Here is a 23,369-nt window from a genome sequence, read left to right as displayed (position 1 = left end):
AGTCTAATAATAGATTAAATGCAGTGTTGAGGCTGTCATTCTCAGCATCTGTATGGATGTTAAAATCGCCCACTATAATGATCTTATCTGAGCCAAGGACTAAATCAGATAAAAGGTCTGAAAATTCACAGAGAAACTCACAGTAACGACCAGGTGGACAATAGATAATAACAAATAAAACTGTTTTTTGGGACTTCCAATTTGGATGGACAAGACTAAGAGTCAAGCTTTCAAATGAATTAAAGCTCTGTCTGGGTTTTTGATTAATTAATAAGATGGAATGTAAGATTGCTGCTAATCCTCCGCCTCGGCCCGTGCTACGAGCGTTCTGACAGTTAGTGTTAGTGTTTCTTTTTGAATTTTTATGCTTAAATAGACTTTTACTGGTTGTTGGTGTTCTGGGAGCAGGCACCATCTCTACGGGGATGGGGTAATGAGGGGATGGCAGGGGGAGAGAAGCTGCAGAGAGGTGTGTAAGACTACAACTCTGCTTCCTGGTCCCAACCCTGGATAGTCACGGTTTGGAGGATTTAATAAAACTGGCCAGATTTCTAGAAATGAGAGCTGCTCCATCCAAAGTGGGATGGATGCTGTCTCTCCTAACAAGACCAGGTTTTCCCCAGAAGCTTTGCCAATTATCTATGAAGCCCACCTCATTTTTTGGACACCACTCAGACAGCCAGCAATTCAAGGAGAACATGCGGCTAAACATGTCACTCCCGGTCCGATTGGGGAGGGGCCCAGAGAAAACTACAGAGTCCGACATTGTTTTTGCAAAGTTACACACCAATTCAATGTTAATTTTAGTGACCTCCGATTGGCGTAACCGGGTGTCATTACTGCCGACATGAATTACAATCTTACCGAATTTACGCTTAGCCTTAGCCAGCAGTTTCAAATTTCCTTCAATGTCGCCTGCTCTGGCCCCCGGAAGACATTTGACTATGGTTGCTGGTGTAGCTAACTTCACATTTCTCAAAACAGAGTCGCCAATAACCAGAGTTTGATCCTCGGTGGGTGTGTCGCCGAGTGGGGAAAAACGGTTAGAAATGTGAACGGGTTGACGGTGTACACGGGGCTTCTGTTTAGGGCTACGCTTCCTCCTCACAGTCACCCAGTCGGCCTGCTTTCCCGGCTGCTCGGGATCTGCCAGAGGGAAACTAACGGCGGCTAAGCTACCTTGGTCCGCACCGACTACAGGGGCCTGGCTAGCTGTAGAATTTTCCACGGTGCGGAGCTGAGTCTCCAATTCGCCCAGCCTGGCCTCCAAAGCTACGAATAAGCTACACTTATTACAAGTACCATTACTGCTAAAGGAGGCCGAGGAATAACTAAACATTTCACACCCAGAGCAGAAAAGTGGAGGAGAGACAGGAGAAGCCGCCATGCTAAACCAGCTAAGAGCTAGTAGCTGCGCTAAGCTAGCAGATTCCTAAAAACACACAAAGTGAATAATGTGTAAATAATTTAGAGGTGATTCAGCAGAGGGAGTGCTTTAGTTAAGGCACGTAAAGATTACACTGTGAAACAAATCGTTATCTAGTTAACTAGATCAATCTAACTGCGCAGATTAAACAGCTAACAGATACAGCAAAAAAACGCTGTGCTCCGGAACAGGAAGTGATACAATACCGCAGTGAGAGCCAACCACCAGTAGAGGCAAGCGAGCACCTCTCATAGTGATAGTGAGCACTTCTCATTTGCTGAGATAATCCATCCCACCTCACAGGTGTGCCATATCAAGATGCTGATTAGACACTATGATTAGTGCACAGGTGTGCCTTAGACTGCCCACAATAAAAGGCCACTCTGAAAGGTGCAGTTTTATCACACAGCACAATGCCACAGATGTCGCAAGATTTGAGGGAGCGTGCAATTGGCATGCTGACAGCAGTAATGTCAACCAGAGCTGTTGCTCGTGTATTGAATGTCTCCAAAGTCATTTCAGAGAATTTGGCAGTACATCCAACCAGCCTCACAACCACAGACCACGTGTAACCACACCAGCCCAGGACCCCCACATCCAGCATGTTCACCTCCAAGATCGTCTGAGACCAGCCACTCGGACAGCTGCTGAAACAATCGGTTTGCATAACCAAAGAATTTCTGCACAAACTGTCAGAAACCGTCTCAGGGAAGCTCATCTCAGGGAAGCTTCTCTTCACGGATGAATCCCGGTTCACACTGTCCAGGGCAGATGGCAGACAGCGTGTGTGGCATCGTGTGGGTGAGCGGTTTTCTGATGTCAATGTTGTGGATCAAGTGGCCCATGGTGGCGGTGGGGTTATGGTATGGGCAGGCGTCTGTTATGGACGAAGAACACAGGTGCATTTTATTGATGGCATTTTGAATGCACAGAGATACCGTGACGAGATCCTGAGGCCCATTGTTGTGCCATACATCCAAGAACATCACCTCATGTTGCAGCAGGATAATGCACGGCCCCATGTTGCAAGGATCTGTACATAATTCTTGGAAGCTGAAAATGTCCCAGTTCTTGCATGGCCGGCATACTCACCGGACATGTCACCCATTGAGCATGTTTGGGATGCTCTGGACCGGCGTATACGACAGCGTGTACCAGTTCCTGCCAATATCCAGCAACTTTGCACAGCCATTGAAGAGGAGTGGACCAACATTCCACAGGCCACAATTGACAACCTGATCAACTGTATGCGAAGGAGATGTGTTGCACTGCATGAGGCAAATGGTGGTCACACCAGATACTGACTGGTATCCCCCCCAATAAAACAAAACTGCCCCTTTTAGAGTGGCCTTTTATTGTGGACAGTCTAAGGCACACCTGTGCACTAATCATGGTGTCTAATCAGCATCTTGATATGGCACACCTGTGAGGTGGGATGGATTATCTCAGCAAAGGAGAAGTGCTCACTATCACAGATTTAGACTGGTTTGTGAACAATATTTGAGGGAAATGGTGATATTGTGTATGTGGAAAAAGTTTTAGATCTTTGAGTTCATCTCATACAAAATGGGAGCAAAACCAAAAGTGTTGCGTTTATATTTTTCTTGAGTGTATTTATATATTTCAAAATGAGCAAATATTTGCACAAAAACAATAAAGTTTATCATTTTGAACATTAAATATCTTGTCTTTGTGGTGTATTCAATTGAATATAGGTTGAAGAGGATTTGCAAATCATTGTATTCTGTTTTTATTTACATTTTACACAACGTCATAACTTCACTGGAATTGGGGTTGTAATAAACCATATCTACATTATGGAATAATAATAAACCATATCCACATTACTGAATGATAATAATTAAACATATACACATTTTAGATGTGTTTAATTAATAATAGCAATGAAATATCCACATTATGGAATAATAATAAACCATTTCCACATGCAGAGTTTCTATAATGAGTTGGAATGGTGTGTGAGTCCAGAATGTTTTTAGAACATTTTGACCTCAACAATTTTTAGAGGAAGAACTCAATCCTTTTATTTCCTGTTAATTTTGTAATTTTTTAATGTTACTTTACTGTCTTAATGTATTTATAAATTGTTTAGATTCTTGTTATCATATAGATTAGATTAGATATACTCTTTATTGATCTCACAATGGAGAAATTACACACTGTTATTATTATTGTTTCAATTTTCAATTTATTTTCATTTATATAGCGCCAAATCACAACAGAGTTGCCTCAAGGTGCTTCACACAGGTAAGGTCTAAACTTACCAACCCCCATAGCAACAGTGGTAAGAAAAACTCCCTCTGAGGAAGAAACCTCAAGCAGACCAGAATCAAAGGGGTGACCCTATGCTTGGGCCATGCTACAAACATAAATTACAGATAATAATTCACAAACGGAATACACAGAAACAACTGTTGGTGCACAGGACTGGAGGGTCTCCAGCACAAATACCACACCCATCTCTGGATGGAGCTGCACCTTAAACAGAGAGAAAAAAAACAGAATCAGGCATCAGAAAGACAAGAAATACAGTATAATTTGTCAGCATTAAACAACAAGAAGAACAGAAGAAATACTAAGGTGATCACCAGCCACTAGCCCTAAACTTCACTAAAAGACCCAGAATTTAGATAAAGTTGAGGCCGCGGCACGCTCCGTTTATTAATAAAATGAATTAAAACTGTGAAAAGTGTAGAACTATACTATGCCAGTATGCTGCCATACAAAAGGAAAAATAAGTGCGTCTTAAGTCTGGACTTGAAAGTCTCCACAGAATCTGACTGTTTTATTGATGCAGGGAGATCATTCCACAGAACAGGGGCACGATAAGAGAAAGCTCTATGACCTGCAGACTTCTTATTCACCCTATGACACAAAGTATTCCTGCACCCTGAGAACGCAAAGCCCGGGCCGGTACATAAGGTTTAAATAGGTCAGCTAGGTAGGGAGGTGCCAGTCTGTGAACAATTTTATTAACTAGTAGCAGAACCTTAAAATCTGATCTCACTGGGACAGGAAGCCAGTGAAGAGATGCCAAAATGTGTGTAATGTGGTCAAACTTTCTGCTTGGTGTCAAAAGTCTTGCAGCAGCATTTTTAACCAATTTGAGAGCCCTAATGCTGGACTGCGGTAAACCAGAAAATAGAACATTGCAGTAGTCCAATCTAGAAGAGACAAATGCATGAATCAGGGTCTCAGCATCAGCCATGGACAGGATTGGACGAATCTTCGCTATATTTCACAAGTGGAAGAAAGCAGTCCTTGTAGTATTTCTAATGTGGAGGCCAAAGGAGAACATAGGATCAAAAATTACCCCAAGGTTCCATGTGTCATGTATGCTCGTGTGTCATGTATAACACACGAGCCTAGGTTAGGTGTTGAATGGTCAAATTTGATGCCAATGTCTCACTGGACCAAGAGCCATCATTTCAGTCTTATTGGAGTTTAAAAGTAGGACGTTTCTAGACATCCAGCTTCTCACTGAAGCAAGGCAATCTTCTAAGGATTTTATGTGAACGAGATTACCAGCAGTTATCGGCATGTGTAACTGAGTATCATCAGCATAGCAGTGAAAGGTAATCCCAAAGTGCCATAATATGTGCCCAAGGGATGCTATATGAAGGGAGAAAAGCAGGGGGCCTAAGATGCACTCCTGTGGAACCCCAAATTTCATGTCACTAAGGTTAGAGGTAATGTTACTGTACAGAACACAGTGAGAACAACTGGTCAAGTATGATGTCAATCATGCAAGGGCACTCCCAGTAATCCCAAAATGATTTTCCAGCCTATCAAGTAGAATATGATGATCCACGGTATCAAATGCAGCACTGAGATCTAACAGCACAAGAACAGTAGTGGTGTCTGAATCCATTGCAAGCAAAAGATCATTCACCACTTTAATGTGAGCCGTCTCTGTGGAATATTTTCTAAAAGCAGACTGCAGTGGCTCAAAGAGATTATTCAAATCAAATCAAATAAATTTTATTTATATAGCGCCAAATCACAACAAACAGTTGCCCCAAGGTGCTTTATATTGTAAGGCAAAAGCCATACAATAATTACATAAAAACCCCAACGGTCAAAATGACCCCCTATGAGCAAGCACTTGGCGACAGTGGGAAGGAAAAACTCCCTTTTAACAGGAAGAAACCTCCAGCAGAACCAGGCTCAGGGAGGGGCAGTCTTCTGCTGGGACTGGTTGGGGCTGAGGGAGAGAACCAGGAAAAAGACATGCTGTGGAGGGGAGCAGAGATCAATCACTAATGATTAAATGCAGAGTGGTGCATACAGAGCAAAAAGAGAAAGAAACACTCAGTGCATCATGGGAACCCCCCAGCAGTCTAAGTCTATAGCAGCATAACTAAGGGATGGTTCAGGGTCACCTGATCCAGCCCTAACTATAAGCTTTAGCAAAAAGGAAAGTTTTAAGCCTAATCTTAAAAGTAGAGAGGGTGTCTGTCTCCCTGATCTGAATTGGGAGCTGGTTCCACAGGAGAGGAGCCTGAAAGCTGAAGGCTCTGCCTCCCATTCTACTCTTACAAACCCTAGGAACTACAAGTAAGCCTGCAGTCTGAGAGCGAAGCGCTCTATTGGGGTGATATGGTACTATGAGGTCCCTAAGATAAGATGGGACCTGATTATTCAAAACCTTATAAGTAAGAAGAAGAATTTTAAATTCTATTCTGGAATTAACAGGAAGCCAATGAAGAGAAGCCAATATGGGTTATTTATTCTCAGTAAGATAGTCCACGAGCTGCCGTGACACCACTTTTTGTTGTGATTTGGCGCTATATAAATAAAATTGATTTGATTTGATTTAGTGGCTGGGTTAAGGCATGCTGGGATATGTTTAACCTAATGTCTTCTATTTTCTTTTCAAGGTAATCCAGGAAATCTTGTGGTGTAAAAGGAGCATGAACTACAAGTGGTTGTCCATGAATAAGTGCTGCCACTGTGTCGAACAAGAACTTAGTTATGCTTGTTTTTGTTGATCAAATCAGAGTAATATGGCCACTTTGTAGCCAATAATGCATGCTTATAGTCTAAGATAACATCAGGCCACACAAGGTGGAGTACTTCTAATTTTGAACTATGCCATTTCCGTTCTAGACCTCTTGCCTTATGCTTGAGGTCACGCAGGTAATCACTGACCCAAGGTGACTGTGTTTTTGGGCAGCATGGTTTTAATAAAGGTGGCGCAATCATATTCACAAGACTTTCTACTGATTGGGTATTTGCCAAATGTAAAGCTAAGATATCAGGCAGTCTAGCTTCGAGTTCAGTCATAGTTGAGGAGTTGATGCATCACCATAGTGATATATAAGGTTGTTGTTGTTCCTCTAAACACGGCAATGAAACTGTAAACTTAATAAGTTGGCATGCTGACAGCAGGAATGTCAACCAGAGCTGTTGCTCGTGTTGCTCGTCTCCAAAGGCGTTTCAGAGAATTTGGCAGGACATCCAACCAGCCTCACAACCGCAGACCACGTGTAACCACACCAGCCCAGGACCTCCACATCCAGCATGTTCACCTCCAAGATCATCTGAGACCAGCCACTCGGACAGCTGCTGAAACAATCGGTTTGCATAACCAAAGAATTTCTGCACAAACTGTCAGAAACCGTCTCAGGGAAGCTCATCTGCATGCTCGTCGTCCTCATCGTGGTCTCGACTTGACTCCAGTTCATCGTCGTAACCGACTTGAGTGGGCAAATGCTCACATTCGCTGGCGTTTGGCACGTTGGAGAGGTGTTCTCTTCACGGATGAATCCCGGTTCACACTGTCCAGGGCAGATGGCAGACAGCGTGTGTGGCGTCGTGTGGGTGAGCGGTTTTCTGATGTCAATGTTGTGGATCGAGTTTCCCATGGTGGCGGTGGGGTTATGGTATGGGCAGGCGTCTGTTATGGACGAAGAACACAGGTGCATTTTATTGATGGCATTTTGAATGCACAGAGATACCGTGACGAGATCCTGAGGCCCATTGTTGTGTCATACATCCAAGAACATCACCTCATGTTGCAGCAGGATAATGCACGGCCCCATGTTGCAAGGATCTGTACACAATTCTTGGAAGCTGAAAATGTCCCAGTTCTTGCATGGCCGGCATACTCACCGGACATGTCACCCATTGAGCATGTTTGGGATGCTCTGGACCGGCGTATACGACAGCGTGTACCAGTTCCTGCCAATATCCAGCAACTTCGCACAGCCATTGAAGAGGAGTGGACCAACATTCCACAGGCCACAATTGACAACCTGATCAACTCTATGCGAAGGAGATGTGTTGCACTGCATGAGGCAAATGGTGGTCACACCAGATACTGACTGGTATCCCCCCCAATAAAACAAAACTGCCCCTTTTAGAGTGGCCTTTTATTGTGGACAGTCTAAGGCACACCTGTGCACTAATCATGGTGTCTAATCAGCATCTTGGTATGGCACACCTGTGAGGTGGGATGGATTATCTCAGCAAAGGAGAAGTGCTCACCATCACAGATTTTGACTGGTTTGTGAACAGTATTTGAGGGAAATGGTGATATTGTGTATGTGGAAAAAGTTTTAGATCTTTGAGTTCATCTCATACAAAATGGGAGCAAAACCAAAAGTGTTGCGTTTATATTTTTGTTGAGTATAAGTGAGTGATCAGAGACCACTGATGTAAGAGGCATGATGTCAATATTCATGACAGAAATACCACGTGCAAGAACCAGATCCAGGGTATTTCCATTAATGTGCGTTGAATCCCGAATGCATTGCCAAAATCCTAATGCATCCACAATTTCCATAAATGATTTGCAGAGTGGATCAGAAGGCTTATTTATATGAACATTAAAGTCACCAATGAATCAGAATGTCATCTGCACTTGTTGACAGGTTAGAGATGAACTCACCAAATTCATCTAAGAATTCAGAATATGGGCCAGGGGGCCTATATACAGTGACAAAGTAATACGGCTGATTTTTATTCTTCTTACCTTAGCAATGTGTAATATCCTGAGCAAAGCGGCGAATCAGATGCTCACACGACTTATATTTGTGACTCCCAACCGCTAATAAACTAAACCTAGATTTATAAATAAGAGCAACACCCCCGCCTTGCTTCACATCACGAGGGACGTGACTAAATGCATATGCTGGTGGGCAGGCCTCATTTAAGGGGAGGACAGCTGTAGGTTTAAGCCAGGTTTCACATAACCCAATCATATCTTACTGATGCTCAATAATTAGATCATTAATCAACAATGATTTTGAGGACAGTGATCTTATGTTAATAAGACCCAGACTAAGGACCTCAGTGTGGTTGACAGTTGGACTGTTTGGGTTTAGGGGTGGCTCCAGAGTAGCATATATAAGATGCCTAGAAGTAGGTTTAGGTTTGAGACTTTCCACATGAGTTGTAGGTAGCAGACACGAAATCTTTGCTATTGCTGGAACAACCACTGGGCTATCCTCAATTTCAACATGATCCAATATAGTAATGGGTATTAAGTTTGCAAAGCATATCCCTCTATGATTTTTATGGACACATCTACGGAAGCAGACCACAGTCTCAACTTGTTGAATTTCCCTCCCTGGCTGATAAACTGCACTATCACCATAATGGATTATCTGAACTAATTTCCCCGCTAAGCTAATGGATTCCACAGCCACATTTGTCATAAGCCTTACAGGGTCTCTAATCACCTGCTTTGTGGCCTGCTGTAAATTTCTAATGGCACTCTCCCTGTAGAGCTCTAGCTATGTTCGCAGACAAGATGGCAGCACCTTTCCCAGTAGGGTGGAGGCTGTCCGGCATCACCAATCCACGGCAGCTTCAGAATGAAGGCCAGTTATCAATAAAGCTAAAGCCTTGCTCTCTACAAAATTGCGCCAGCCACCTATTTAATGATGTCAGCCTGCTATACGCCTCATCAGTACCCCGGAAGGGGAGGGGACCAGAGACTATTAATTGATGCCGACACATCTTTCTGGCAAGGTCACCAGTCCTCTCTATGTCCATTTTTGTGACCTCTGAGTGCTTCATCCTGACATCATTGGTGCCGACATGAATAACTATGTGACTTATCTCGTGTCAGTTCCTCTGTCTGTCTCCCCTTCTGCAGTCAGCACTCTAAGATGGGAGGTAATTTCAGGAGCTCTGGCCCCAGGAATACATTTAATGTCAGCCGGCGTTTGTAACCTGACTTTGCGGGTGATAGAATTCCCTATCAATAAAGTCCGGCGTTTCGGCCTGGAGACAGGAGTGGAAGTCACTCGTGGGCTCAGAAAATTCACATCAGGCAAATCCAAGGGGGAGAACTGATTCACAGTTCGCAGTGGCGAGTGTGATCGGGGTACCACAACCGGGCACCAAGACCTATGGGGCTTCTTCTGCCTAGCCACAGTCTGAAAGCCGTCCTCCACAGCTGGAGTTTCTAGACTGGATGCTAATGGGCATGCGAGCCGGCCCAACACTCACCTCATCTGGAGTGCCCGTAATATCTAACTCCACTGAGCTAAGAAACTGTTCTAACTTACGGGCATGGCTCTCTAAAAGAGCCACCCTATCTTCCAGCATCACACAGGATTTACGGAGGGTGTAAAGTAGTGTACTTTGTGCAGTAGGAAATTCAAGAGTACAGCCAAGCAAGCACAAGGTAAACAGTAATGAATAAGCTAACCACTCCTAAGGCTCACACAGGATTCACACAGAAGTAAATAAATGAGTTAAAATTCACAGCAGTTACACTGAAAAAGTAGCAGAAGTATTAGACTTGTAGGAATAGTAAAAAAAACCTCCTAAGAGTAAACCACTCCTAAGATTAACACAAGAGTAAAGTACTAAGCTAAAATTCACAACAGTTACACAAAAAAAATAAAAACATTTAAACATTGTTAGTATCATTATTATTATTAGTTCTATTTTTTGTCATTTGATTTTTAAATGGACCACAGTGGAAATAAGTGTTTTCACTTTCTTGTGTCATCCATGTATTTTTAATGGCCCCTTCACACATAACACGAAGCTGGGTGAAAGAAGCAGAAACCATCCGAAAAAGAGGCATGGCCCACAGGATGGAAATGCGCAACACCAAACAACACAAAAGAAATCCAGCCACCAAACCCCAGTGCCAAAACTAACAGCATACCCAAAACAGTAAACAATAAACCCCCACAGACCCAATCTTGACAGACTCGATCGTGCCGTTTGGCCGTGGATCGACATGGCCAATGATTTCATGCAGCTCCTTGGCTGCGGCATGATATGTCCGACCTGCGTATGACACTCCGTGCGAATGTTGTGAGCATGATCAGATGGCAGTGTGACCTCATCTTCCCACCGTTCGAATGGGTTTGCGGCGCGAGTGTTGTGTGGGCCGCTGAAGAGGAGGTACTGCTGTCCCACCACCACCAGAGGGCGCCCTGCCTGGAGTGCGGGCTCCAGGCACCAGAGGGCGCCGCCGCTCACGGGAGCAGCCAAGGTGACAGCTGTCACCCATCACCTGAGACAGCTGACAGCAATCATCAGTGGGGTATATCAGCAGGACGGCATCTCCACCTCATTGCCGAGATATCGTTTCTACCTGAGAGGTAACGTATCAAAGCTGACGGAGTGTATCCTTTTGGATTTGTGCTTAGTTTGTGGATTACTGTTCCAACGAGAGGTGGAGGTAACTTCCCTGCTGTTCGGAGGTCCTGGGTGCAAAACGCCCCCATTTAACTGTTCTTTGTTCCTCGCCAGCAGTACCAGGTCCGACACGCGGAGGCAGTGGCCACCTGGGAGTTTCGGGACTTGGTGGGCTCCAGTATTCCCGGGGATCCTGTGGCGGAGGAAGCCGTGTGGTTCCGGTCCTTACCTTGGAGAGGCCGTCTCCTGTCTTCGAGCCTGCCCACACAACACTTTTGTGAATTGACTGTTGTCCATTTCCGGATTGGTTGTATTCGTTGTGCACATTCACAACAGTAAAGCGTTGTTATTTTGACTTACTCCATTGTCCGTTCATTTGCGCCCCCTGTTGTGGGTCCGTGTTCCTACACTTTCACAACAGGATATCTCGGCCAGCGTCATGGATCCCGAGGGGCGTCAACCGGCTGTTGAACGGCCAATGGAAGAACAGGGCGCACAGGCGTCCGCAGGAGGGGTAATCGGTGAGTTGCAGCGGATCCTCACCGCTTTCACGACTCGGTTGGATTTGATTGACCGAGCAGAACGTCCTCCTGAACCCAGGGTGGAGGCTCTCCACGCGCAGGTGGAAGTGCGCCCTCCGGGCGCCGCTGCGGCTCTCCCTCCCGTCGACCCTGTGCGTAACAGCGACGTTCCACTGGTTGTCCAACGACCCCTCCCAGCTTCCCTGAAGCATACATAAGCCCCCCAGAGCGTACGGAGGCTGTGTGGAGCCGTGCGCCGGATTTTCTTATGCAGTTGTTCGCTCGTCTTCGCACAGCGTCCCGTCATGTACGCGACCGACGCTAGCAAAGTAGCTTATGTGATAAATCTGCTTCGTGGTGAGGCACGCGCTTGGGCTACAGTGCTCTGGGAGCAAACGTTCACGGCTCCTTCTGACATATGATGGTTTTGTGAGGAGCTCAGAACAGTGTTTGATCACCCTAATAGAGGAGAGACCGCTTCAGCCGTGCTGCTGTCAATGAGACATGGGCGCCGGAGCGCAGTTTGCCTATGCATTCTGAACTTCCGCATCGCGGCTGCGAGGAGGTCCGGCTGGAATAGCGCTGCCCTCCGCGCCGCCTTCGTAAACGGACTGGTCGTTGGTCCTCAAGGAGCAACCTGTGGCTAAGGACGAACCGCGGGATTAGATGGGCTCATCGATCTTGTCTAATACGATTAGACAATCGGTTAGATGAGCGCCGTCGGGAAGAGACGAAAGGGCGTGGCCAGGCACGCGTCGTCCCTCTCCCTTCCGGTTCCGAGCCGCGTTCCGCCCTCCCCACGCTCCACGCCCCTTCGCTCCGTGCGGTTACAGCCCCCCCTGCTGACGAAGCTATGGACACGAGTAGGGCAACATTTAGGGCACCGGGTACACAAAGGAGGCTGGCCCGCGGGGCGTGTTTTGTTTGTGGCTCGATGAGCATCAATTAAGAGACTGCCCCGAGCGGTTAAACACCAACGCCCGCCCCTAGAAACTGGGCTAGGGGTGGGCCGAGACATTCACGTGGGACACACTCACATCGCCACACGACTCCCAGTTACAATCCTTTATGAGGATTTAACCCTGAAGGCCCCAGCACTGGTGGACACAGGCTCAGAAGGGAATTTGCTAGACAGCCAATGGGCCAGGGAGATAGGGTTCCCTCTGGTGGCGCTTACCTCGCCTGTGCAGGTACGGGCGCTAGATGGCTCCCTACTCCCTCCAATCACTCACAAGACACCACCAGTAACTCTGGTGGTGTCGGGGATCACCGGGGAGGATCGAGTTTTTCGTGACTCCGGCCACCTCCCGTGTGATTTTAGGTTTCCCCTGGATGTTGAAACACAATCCCCGGATCGATTGGCCGTCCGGGGTATGTGGTCAGTGGAGCGAAACCTGCCATCGGGTATGTTTAGGTTCCTCGTTCCTCCCGGTATCCCAGCCAGGGAGGAGGTCAGGTCCCGCCCAATCTAGGGACGGTGCCGGTGCAGTACATGACCTTGCAAGGTGTTTAGCAAGGATCTGGCGCTCACCCTTCCCCCGCACCGCCCGTATGATTGTGCCATTGATTTGGTTCCAGGCGTTGAGGTTCCCGTCCAGTAGGCTGTACAACCTCTCACGACCTGAACGCGAATCAATGGAGACCTACATCCGGACTCTTTGGCTGCCGGGTTGATCCGGAATTCCACCTCCCCGATGGGTGCGGGTTTCTTTTTTGTGGGTAAAAAGGATGGCGGATTACGTCCATGCATCGATTTCAGGGGGCTGAACGAAATCACGGTTCGTAAGCGATACCCTTACCTTGTGGATTCGGTGTTCACGCCCCTGCATGGAGCCAAGATATTCACCAAGCTGGATCTTAGGATGCGTATCACCTGGTTCGGATCCGGAACGGAGACGAGTGGAAGACGGCATTTACACCCCGTTAGGTCATTTTGAGTACCTGGTCATGCCGTTCGGTCTACCAACGCTCCCGCGACGTTCCAGCATTAGTTAATGATGTCTTGCGGGACTTCCTGCAGCCGATTCGTCTTCGGTATATTTAGACGACATACTCATCTTTTCTCCGGATCCTGAGACCCATGTCCGACATGTACGTCAGGTCCTGCAGCAGGGTTATGGAGAACCGGCTGTTTGTTAAGGGCGAGAAGTGTGAGTTTCACCGCACCTCTTTGTCCTTCCTGGGTTCATCATCTCCCCCAACTCCGTCGCTCCTGATCCGGCCAAGGTTGCGGCGGTGAGAGACTGGCCCAACCCACAAGCCGTAGGAAGCTGCAACGTTCCTCGGCTTTGCGAATTTCTACAGGAGGTTCATTAAGGGCTACAGTCAGGTTGTTAGCCCCCTGACAGCCCTGACCTCACCAAAAGTCCCCTTCACCTGGTCGGATCGTTGCGATGCCGCTTTCAAGGAGTTGAAACGGCGCTTCTCGTCTGCACCCGTTCTGGTGCAGCGCCGATCCTAGTCGCCAGTTAGTGGTTGAACTGGACGCCTCGGACTCAGGGATAGGAGCTGTGCTGTCCCAGAGTGGGAAAAGGACCGATAAGGTCCTTCATCCGTGTGCCTATTTTTCCCGCAGGTTGACCCCGGCTGAACGGAACTATGACGTCGGCAACCGAGAACTCCTTGCGGTGAAAGAGGCTCTTGAAGAGTGGAGACACCTGTTGGAGGGAACGTCCGTGCCATTCACGGTTTTCACTGACCACCGGAACCTGGAATATATCAGGGACCGCCAAGCGGCTGAATCCCAGGCAAGCCCGCTGGTCACTGTTCTTCGTGCCGTTTTGACTTCCGCATCACCTACCGGCCCGGGACCCAAGAACCAGAAATCGGATGCCTTGTCCCGGGGTACACGAGACGAGGTCAAAACGGAAGTAGTCGGATCCACTTGAACCCATCATCCCGGAGTCCACTATCGTGGCCACCCTCACCTGGGACGTAGAGAGAACCGTCCGGGAGGCCCTGGCACGAAGCCCGGACCCCGGGACTGGACCAAAGAACAGACTTTACGTCCCACCAGAAGCAAGAGCTGCAGTCCTGGACTTCTGTCACGGCTCTAAGCTCTCCTGTCATCCAGGGGTGCGAAGAACCGTGGCAGTTGTCCGGCAGCGCTTCTGGTGGGCGTCCCTGGAGGCCGACGTCCGGGACTATATCCAGGCCTGTACCACCTGCGCCAGGGGCAAGGCCGACCATCGCAAGGCTCCGGGACTGCTACAGCCGCTGCCCGTGCCTCATCGCCCCTGGTCCCACATCGACCTGGATTTTGTCACGGGCCTCCCGCCGTCCCAGGGAAACACCGTCATCCTCACGATAGTGGACCGATTCTCCAAGGCGGCCCACTTCGTGGCCCTCCCGAAGCTCCCAACGGCCCAGGAGACAGCGGACCTCCTGGTCCACCACGTCGTCCGCCTGCATGGGATACCATCAGACATCGTCTCCGATCGCGGTCCCCAGTTCTCCTCGCACGTCTGGAGGAGCTTTTGCCGGGAACTGGGGGCCACGGTCAGTCTCTCATCCGGGTATCACCCCCAGACCAACGGGCAAGCAGAGCGGGCCAATCAAGAAATGGAGCAAACACTACGTTGTGTGACAGCCGCGCACTCGGCGGCCTGGAGTACTCATCTGGCCTGGATCGAGTACGCCCACAACAGTCAAGTGTCATCAGCCACCGGCCTCTCCCCCTTTGAGGTGTGTTTGGGGTATCAGCCCCCATTATTCCCGGTGGTTGAGGGAGAGGTCGATGTGCCCTCGGTCCAGGCCCACCTGCGGAAGTGCCATCGGGTGTGGCGTGCCGCCCGTTCTGCTTTGTTGAAGGCCCGGTATGAGGCGAGAACCCATGCAGACCGGCGGCGGACCCCGGCCCCTACGTATCGCGCCGGGCAGGAAGTGTGTTTGTCCACCAAGGACATTCCACTGTGAGTGGCCTGCCCAAAACTGCAAGACAGATACATAGGTCCGTTTAAGATTCTCAAGGTCATCAATCCCGCCGCAGTGAGGCTTCGGCTTCCAGCCTCACTGCGGATCCATCCAGTATTTCATGTGTCAAAGATCAAGCCCCATCACACCTCGCCCCTCTGTACACCCGGTCCGGCACCACCTCCTGCCCGGATCATCGATGGCGAGCCGGCTTGGACAGTGCGCCGGTTGTTGGACGTCCGACGGATGGGCCGGGGCTTTCAATATCTGGTGGACTGGGAGGGGTACGGTCCCGAAGAACGCTCCTGGGTGAAGAAGAACTTCATCCTGGACCCGGCCCTGCTGGCCGACTTCTACCGTCGCCACCCGGACAAGCCCGGTCGGGCGCCCAGGAGGCGCCCGTTGAGGGGGGGGTCCTGTTGTGTGGGCCGCTGAAGAGGAGGTACTGCTGTCCCACCACCACCAGAGGGCGCCCTGCCTGGAGTGCGGGCTCCAGGCACCAGAGGGTGCCGCCGCCTCACAGGAGCAGCCAAGGTGACAGCTGTCACCCATCACCTGAGACAGCTGACAGCAATCATCAGTGGGGTATATCAGCAGGACGGCATCTCCCCTCATTGCCGAGATATCGTTTCTACCTTGAGAGGTAACGTATCAAAGCTGACGGAGTGTATCCTTTGGATTTGTGCTTAGTTTGTTGGATTACTGTTCCAACGAGGGTGGAGGTAACTTCCCTGCTGTTCGGAGTCCTGGGTGCAAGCGCGCCACCCATTTAACTGTTCTTGTTCCTCGCCAGCAGTCCAGGTCCGACACGCGGAGGCAGTGGCCACCTGGGATTTCGGGACTCTGGCGGCTCCAGTATTCCCGGGGTCCTTGGCGGAGGAAGCCGTGTGGTTCCGGTCTTACCTTGGAGAGGCGTCTCCTATCTTCGAGCCTGCCCACACGTATTCGTTGTGCACATTCCAACAGTAAAGCGTTGTTATTTTGACTTACTCCCATTGTCCGTTCATTTGCGCCCCCTGGTGTGGGTCCGTGTTCCTAACACTTTCACACAGCGAGCAGCACACGAATATCAAGGCCATGTGCAGAATGGACTGTGGTGACTGCTATATGAAGTGTTCAAGTGCATCTCTGGTTTTTCATGACCTGCCATTCGAATCCTCCTCCAGTGCGCCATCCTGCCTCACTCATGTTATATGTGTGATGGGGCCCTAACGTATTTACACTTATATTATGTACTTACATTGAACTTACTAAATAAATTATGCATGCATGCACTCCCACTTTTAATACTGTATATTTATGATTTACCGCCCCTGCTGGAATGGCGTGTGAGTCCTGAATGTAAATATCAATGTTCATTGCACAGTGTTATTTGCTAATATACGAGGTCTATTAGAAAAGTATCCGACCTTATTATTTTTTCAAAACCATATGGATTTGAATCACGTGTGATTGCATCAGCCAAGCTTGAACCTCGTGCGCATGTGTAAGTTTTTCTCACGGCCTGTCGGTTGCGTCATTCGCCTGTGAGCAGGCTTTGGAGTGAGGGGTGGTCCACCCCTCTCGTCGTTTTTTTCATTGTTTAGGAATGGCTCAGACTGCCGCTTTGCTTGATCAAAATTTTTTCAGAAACTGTGAGGGACATCAAAGTGGACACCATTCGAGAAATTCAGATGGTTTTTGGTGAAAATTTTATGGGCTTCAAAGAGATTATGGATGTTTTACTGTCCGCTTTAAGGATGGCCCAGAGCGACTGGTGGTGCGCCACGCGCTCCGAAGCCGCCATCGACAGGCTGAGCGACCATTTCATTTCTAAACGGATGGCTGTATGGATCCGTGACCATCATGTGCCATTTCTCTGGTTATCACAAGAGCTGGATATCAACCATTTTCCGTCAGGATTTCACTTTTAACAAGAGATTTGTCATGGAAAGCCGAGCGGGAGGCTTCGGCGTCACAATGGATTCACTACTGGAGCGAGACATAACCACCTCCGTTTTGGTCTCACAGGACGGCTTTGAGATGGCGTTCAGACAGCTGTCGGTGGTTTTTTCATCAAGTGATTATCCGAGAAATTGTGGATGTGCCTGGACATGCCAGAACATGTCCTGTGAGGCTTCATCACGGCGTTGCTTTGCGCCATGCAGCACCGCTGTGACTTGCGAAGCCTCCGCTCCTCTTTCCATGACAAAACTCCTGTAACAGTGGAATGTGCCGTTCATTTCCAAACTGGACGCTGTGTTTTTATCCGGGATGTCATCTGACTAGCACAGGATTTGTGAAAAGACGTGGACATCAGCACTTTTTCGGCACATTGAGACAGACGTGCGGAGGAATTCCGCGCATCGCGGCGGTGCCGCATGGCGCAAAGCAACGCCGTGATGAAGCCTCACAGGACATGTTCTGGCATGTCCAGAGCATGTCCTTCGGAGCGCGGCGCACCACCAGTCACTCTGGGCCGTCCTTAAAGCGACAGTAACACTCCGTAATCTCTTTGAAGCCCATAAAATTTTCACCAAAAACCATCTGAATTTCTCGAATGGTGTCCACTTTGATGTCCCTCACAGTTTCTGAAAAAATTTTGATCAAGCAAAGCGGCAGTCTCTGAGCCATTCCTAAACAATGAAAAAAACAACGAGAGGGGTGGACCACTCCTCACTCAAAGCCTGCTCACAGGCGAATGACGCAACCGACAGGCGTGGAAAAAACTCATGCATGCGCATGAAGGTTCAAGCTTGGCTGACGCAATCACACGTGATTCAAATCTATATGTTTTTTGAAAAAAATAATAAGGTCGGATACTTTTCTAATAGACCTCGTATATGTAGCTTCTCTATTAGTCCTATCAACATTCTGTGTTGGTGCCATTCATCCTTAACCCAAAATATATAAACATACCAAATGGCAAAAGTCAGCTGTCCACAGTTTGTGTGTGATCAAAATTTTTGTCTTTTCTGCATTTTGCTATAAGCAGGTGCTTTTAATTTGACAAACAAACCATGACAGAAGACATTAAAAGCACTACACATGTTCACTCATGGCACTGGGAGCATGACACTTACTCACAGCAACATGACACATAACTGACTAAACCACTTGAACTGCAAAAACACAATAAATCAATAACACTAACAACACTGTTAAACTGACATGAATCGAAGTAACAACATTTAAAACCCCAAACTCCCATGGTGCATTGCAGCACAACGTCCATTGTTTATTGGTTCATCCTTGACCAAAAACACATCAACATACCAAACGGCAGATGTCAGCTCTCTCTGGTTTCGCCATGATTTAAACCATACACACACAGAGACACACACACACACACACACATGCACGCACTCAGAGGCCACTTGGCTATTATAATATATTGATGTCCCCATATGTTGAACATTATTTCATTCTTTTATTCTGTTCAGTTTCCTGAAACATACTGAGGGTTGTCGGGGTCAGAGGTATAAATAAATAGAAGCTCTCCAGCCTCATTGGTTTCTGATCCCTGATTTGGCTGAATACAGCTGAATATATTTTTTTTCTATCCTTCCAGTCTGTGATGTGCACAAACCTGTACAGACTCACTCCAGCCGACTCAGCAGGTCGACCTGCTTGTGTCAGCTTGATCTCATTCTCCTGACCTGCATTTCTTCCTCAGTTCAGATTTTTGATTTCTTTGCACCCAATAAATATGCAGTTTGCCCAAAGGAGACATTCTGTCCTCATGGACGTCATGTTAAACGTTGTCAGCATTATACTTTATGCACATTGTACACATTATCAAGAAACAAAGCAGAAATCAATCACCATCCACACTGAACCGTAACACCATCAAACAGTAGCGAAATAACAGACAAAATCTTAACTTGTTAGCAGGTAACAGAGTCCTACCGTTCAGCAGCATGTCCACAGACTGTCCTCTTCCACCTGTAATGGCAGTAATTGAAGTTGGAGGAAAAGACAACCATCATATTATACCTATACAAATAATGAATGTTTGCATGCAATAGAAAGAATATTTGCATTCATTGAAAGATGGAATGCACCATTCAATGCAAACTCTTGCTGTTGCATTAATGGAAAACATTATTTGTTTTATATGACACCTAAATAGATCTGTATCATTTAGTATTTTACTTGAAATTAGATACGTGTTCTTTTAGTCGTTAAAGTGGAGGGAGCTGGACCCAGCAATTTACTTCATCCTGCAGGTTGACTGAGAGAGACAGCTGCTGTGTGTGTGTGTGTGTGTGTGTGTGCGTGGTGTGTGTGTGTGCGTGCGTGTGTGTGTGCGTGCGGCGTGCGTGGGTGTGTGTGATCACACATCTGCTTTCTTCAGTTCAGCCAAAAATGCAAAGAGCTTGAAGTCGGTTTTGTGTTGTACTTGTTTCTTCCTGTTAACAGAATCTGTACCTTCAATTAGTTTGTTTAGCTCCTCCATTAAACAAACCCAGCCGCCGTGTTAAGTTCACAGGCACGGATGAACCAAAAACTGCACTCTAGTGACGTCACTCACACAGTGGGACAAATAATGAGTGTCATGTGACACAGAGTCACCAGTCAAATGATGAGGATCTATTTCGGTGTCAGATAAAGTAACTATCTGAAACCATCTGAAACCTAAATCACTGTTATGTTTTTGTCACATTTGTTGTAGCCAATCACAGGAAGTCATCTCCAAGCATCCAAGTTCGATTCCCTGCAGACACCTACGCCTTAGCTGACAGACTGTCAGTTAGAATGCTTCGCCTATGGAAAGTAAGTGCCTTGTCATCAGAATCAAAAGTGATGCAAAGCAAGTTTTTAATGCAGCAAACATAATCCTTGATTCCTCGACGGTGATCAAACTGTGTCAGGGCTGCCAGTCTGTGTGATTTTGTCAGCATTTTTTAAAATGATCAAATACGAGAAGATGATATCCTGCTTTGTGACCATGACAGGTCCTTTAACTCATAAGTGAGTTTTATAAGACCTTGACTGGATTTCCCTCCAGAATTGTTGAATGTTGCTATGGAGGCTAAATGTGCAGCTCGTTTCTTTGACCCATGGCTGGCTTGACCCTCTGTGCTGACTAGGGATGGGTATTGATAAGATTTTATCGATATCGATGCCATTATCGATTCTGCTTATCGATCCGATTCCTTATCGATTCCCTTATCGATACCTCTTGTGAATTTTGTACTAAAAATAGGCTTTACAGGTTTTCTATGTATTTCATTGAGTCTTAAAGTAAATAAATATGAAATTGGTCACTGTATCTTTGATCTCTGGACATAAATAAAAATAAACAAAACTGTGTTTCGCTTTGAAGTTATTAATTCCAACTGGATTCTATCGTTCTAACTTGACTCGGCAGAGAGCCGCACAGCGTTTGGAGCTGTGTGAACAGAACGGAGGACGATTCTTGTTTCTTTCTCGCAACAAGACAGGAGTCCCAGTTAGTAACTTTAATCCACACAAAAGTGACTCACGATTTCACATATTCAGGGATGAAAGTGGTGAAAAACAAAAAAAAGCTGAAACCCAAAATTACCCCCCAACACCACCTGCACGAAAATGTTTGAATTGTAGAAGCTCTGAAATGCAATCTGGGACTATTCCAGACAATAAACTGGAGTGAGTGCAGCATCCATTTAGTGAGATAAAACAAAAACAACTTATTCAAATTCATTCCAGTAGTATTCTGCTCTTACTAGGATGCAGCAGTTTTCTAGTTTGTCAGATAGTTCTGGATGGAATCACTGAAGAAATTAACAAACTGAAAATATGGTTTGACCAAAACAAACTGTCATTAAACTTAAATAAGACAGGGATGAAGTGGAGGTGTAAGAGTCACTCTGTGTTCAAAGGAAACACTTATTTATTTCTATATTTATTTATTTATGTTCATTGTTAGTTGGTTTTATATTTTCTGTTGTGTTTCTATTCAGGTTCTTTTTGTCTCTTTCTGTTAAATTGTATATAATAAGTATATATTGTATATAATAATCATTACATTATTAATATATAAACAAAAATAAATTTAAGAAATATTTGAAAACAAATGGACCCGAACATGATGACAGCTGCAACTGCTTAATGCTAACTTTAACATTGAAAATGCCGTAGACATGCTAACGTGTTAGCATCGCTCCCGTTTTTAAGTTATAAAATATATCTATCAACTGTTTCAGAAGACCATAACAGGTCGGTTTAACATAGAAAAGGTAAATAATACTCACAGACGTATGCTCTTTAGGGTTTTAGTGGGGAAAAATTAAGCGAAAGAAAGAAAGTATAAACGAAGCAATGGATTGACGCATTGCTTCAATCTGTGAACCACTGCTTCGATTGGTTCAAGGTTAAAAGCAAAGCCACGCTGCAGAAAAGTTGATTACGGACCCACTGCAGGGTCTGTAATCAATATAGAGAAATGATCATTTTCCTGACAAACACCCCCAAAACAACGGCCACTCTGAAGGACCGATAACAGAATCGTTAAGCACAAAGCTTATTGATGTCAGTGGATCGAATCATTTCTTAACGATACCCGAAAGGAACCGGTTCTCGATACCCATCCCTAGTGCTGACTGCTGTCAACTTATCCTTGTCTACCCTGATTGTTGCTGCTACCTTTAAACTTTCAAGGTAAGGCCTTCCTTAAGAAACCAGGTTTGGATGCTGCTACCTTTAAACTTTCAAGGTAAGGCCTTCCTTAAGAAATCAGGTTTGGATCCTGAACTACTGACAAACTATAGACCTGTTTCTTATCTAATCCTTCCAAAAAGTAACCTTGAGTCATGTTCTAAAATATATGTTGGAGAATGAAGTTTCAGAACCTCTGCAGTTGACACTTTTGGTGCTTGATAGAGGTGGAGGATCTTCTGCTGCTGTGCATGCTAATTTCACATCAGTGTTGCTAGTATGATGTATTATTGAAGAGGCTTGAACATTGATGTTGCACTGGCAGTAGTGGTCAGGGACAACTCCCTCCCTGTTTGAGGAAGAAAGGAGAGAAAACCTCAGCGGGGTGACCCACTGCTTGGGCCGTTGTAACAGCAACAGGGATCAAATGAACAAAATACATACAAAATGCCATCAAGCATCAACCATTCAAAAGAAAAGTTCACACTCAAGTGAAAGTGGAATTTTAGGGTTTTTTAAGAGTCCTAGCCAGGGCCTGTTTGTGTGTTTCACTTGGACCTCACTCATAACCATAGCACCTCAGAGAGAGAGAGAGAGCAGAATCAAACAGTCTGAACTAACTGCAAACAAAACACCAGATCCCAGCAGTAAACCGACAGAGTAGCACAGAGGTTACTAATGTGGTCTCCAGCAGCTAGCCCCTTGCTTCACTAATGAGACCCAGAATTTAGATATTGAGGCTATATTATTATAGCCTCATATAATATATTATTATAGTATAATATACTATATTATTGAGGCTGAGACCTACTCCATTGTTAATGACACAGTTAACAAGGAGGGAAAAAGTGGCTTGATGTGACTCAAGTATGTTAGTCATACACAGTCTGGAAGTCTTTCATCTGGACTTGACAGACTCCAGAGAGTCAAACTGGTTTATCTCAGCAGGCAGATTGTTCCACAGAGCAGCTGCACAGTAAGAGAATGCTCTGTGGCCTGCTGACCTCTTTTTAACCTTGGAACAAACAGTAATTGTGTGTCCTGAGAAGGCAGACCCAGGGCTGGTACGTAAGGTTTGATTAGGTCAGACAGATAGGGAGTTGCGAGTCCGTGAGGGATTTTGATTTTGTAAGTTAGTAAGAAAACTTAAAAATCAGACCTTACAGATTCAGGAAGCTAGACAAGAGAGGCCAAAATTGAGATAATAAGGTCAAACTTTGTGTTTCTCATCCAAGTACTAGCAGCAGCCTTTTTTGAAC

The 23,369-nt window shown here is 46.5% G+C and overlaps 1 protein-coding gene across 1 annotated transcript in view; it reads left to right on the top strand.

Annotated features, from left to right (window-relative positions):
- cntn2 (contactin 2) overlaps nucleotides 1-23,369 on the top strand; it is a 344,973-nt gene that overhangs the window by 95,457 nt on the left and 226,147 nt on the right. The window contains 2 exon segments of the mRNA XM_034167507.1: nucleotides 20,144-20,213; nucleotides 20,215-20,244. Of these exon segments, the coding sequence (XP_034023398.1) occupies nucleotides 20,144-20,213; nucleotides 20,215-20,244 (100 nt within the window).

This window comes from Thalassophryne amazonica, chromosome 3, assembly GCF_902500255.1.
Source record: "Thalassophryne amazonica chromosome 3, fThaAma1.1, whole genome shotgun sequence".
Classification (NCBI taxonomy): domain Eukaryota; kingdom Metazoa; phylum Chordata; class Actinopteri; order Batrachoidiformes; family Batrachoididae; genus Thalassophryne; species Thalassophryne amazonica.
Note: the sequence above shows the minus strand (reverse complement) of the source record. Positions and strands in the feature narration are given on the sequence as shown.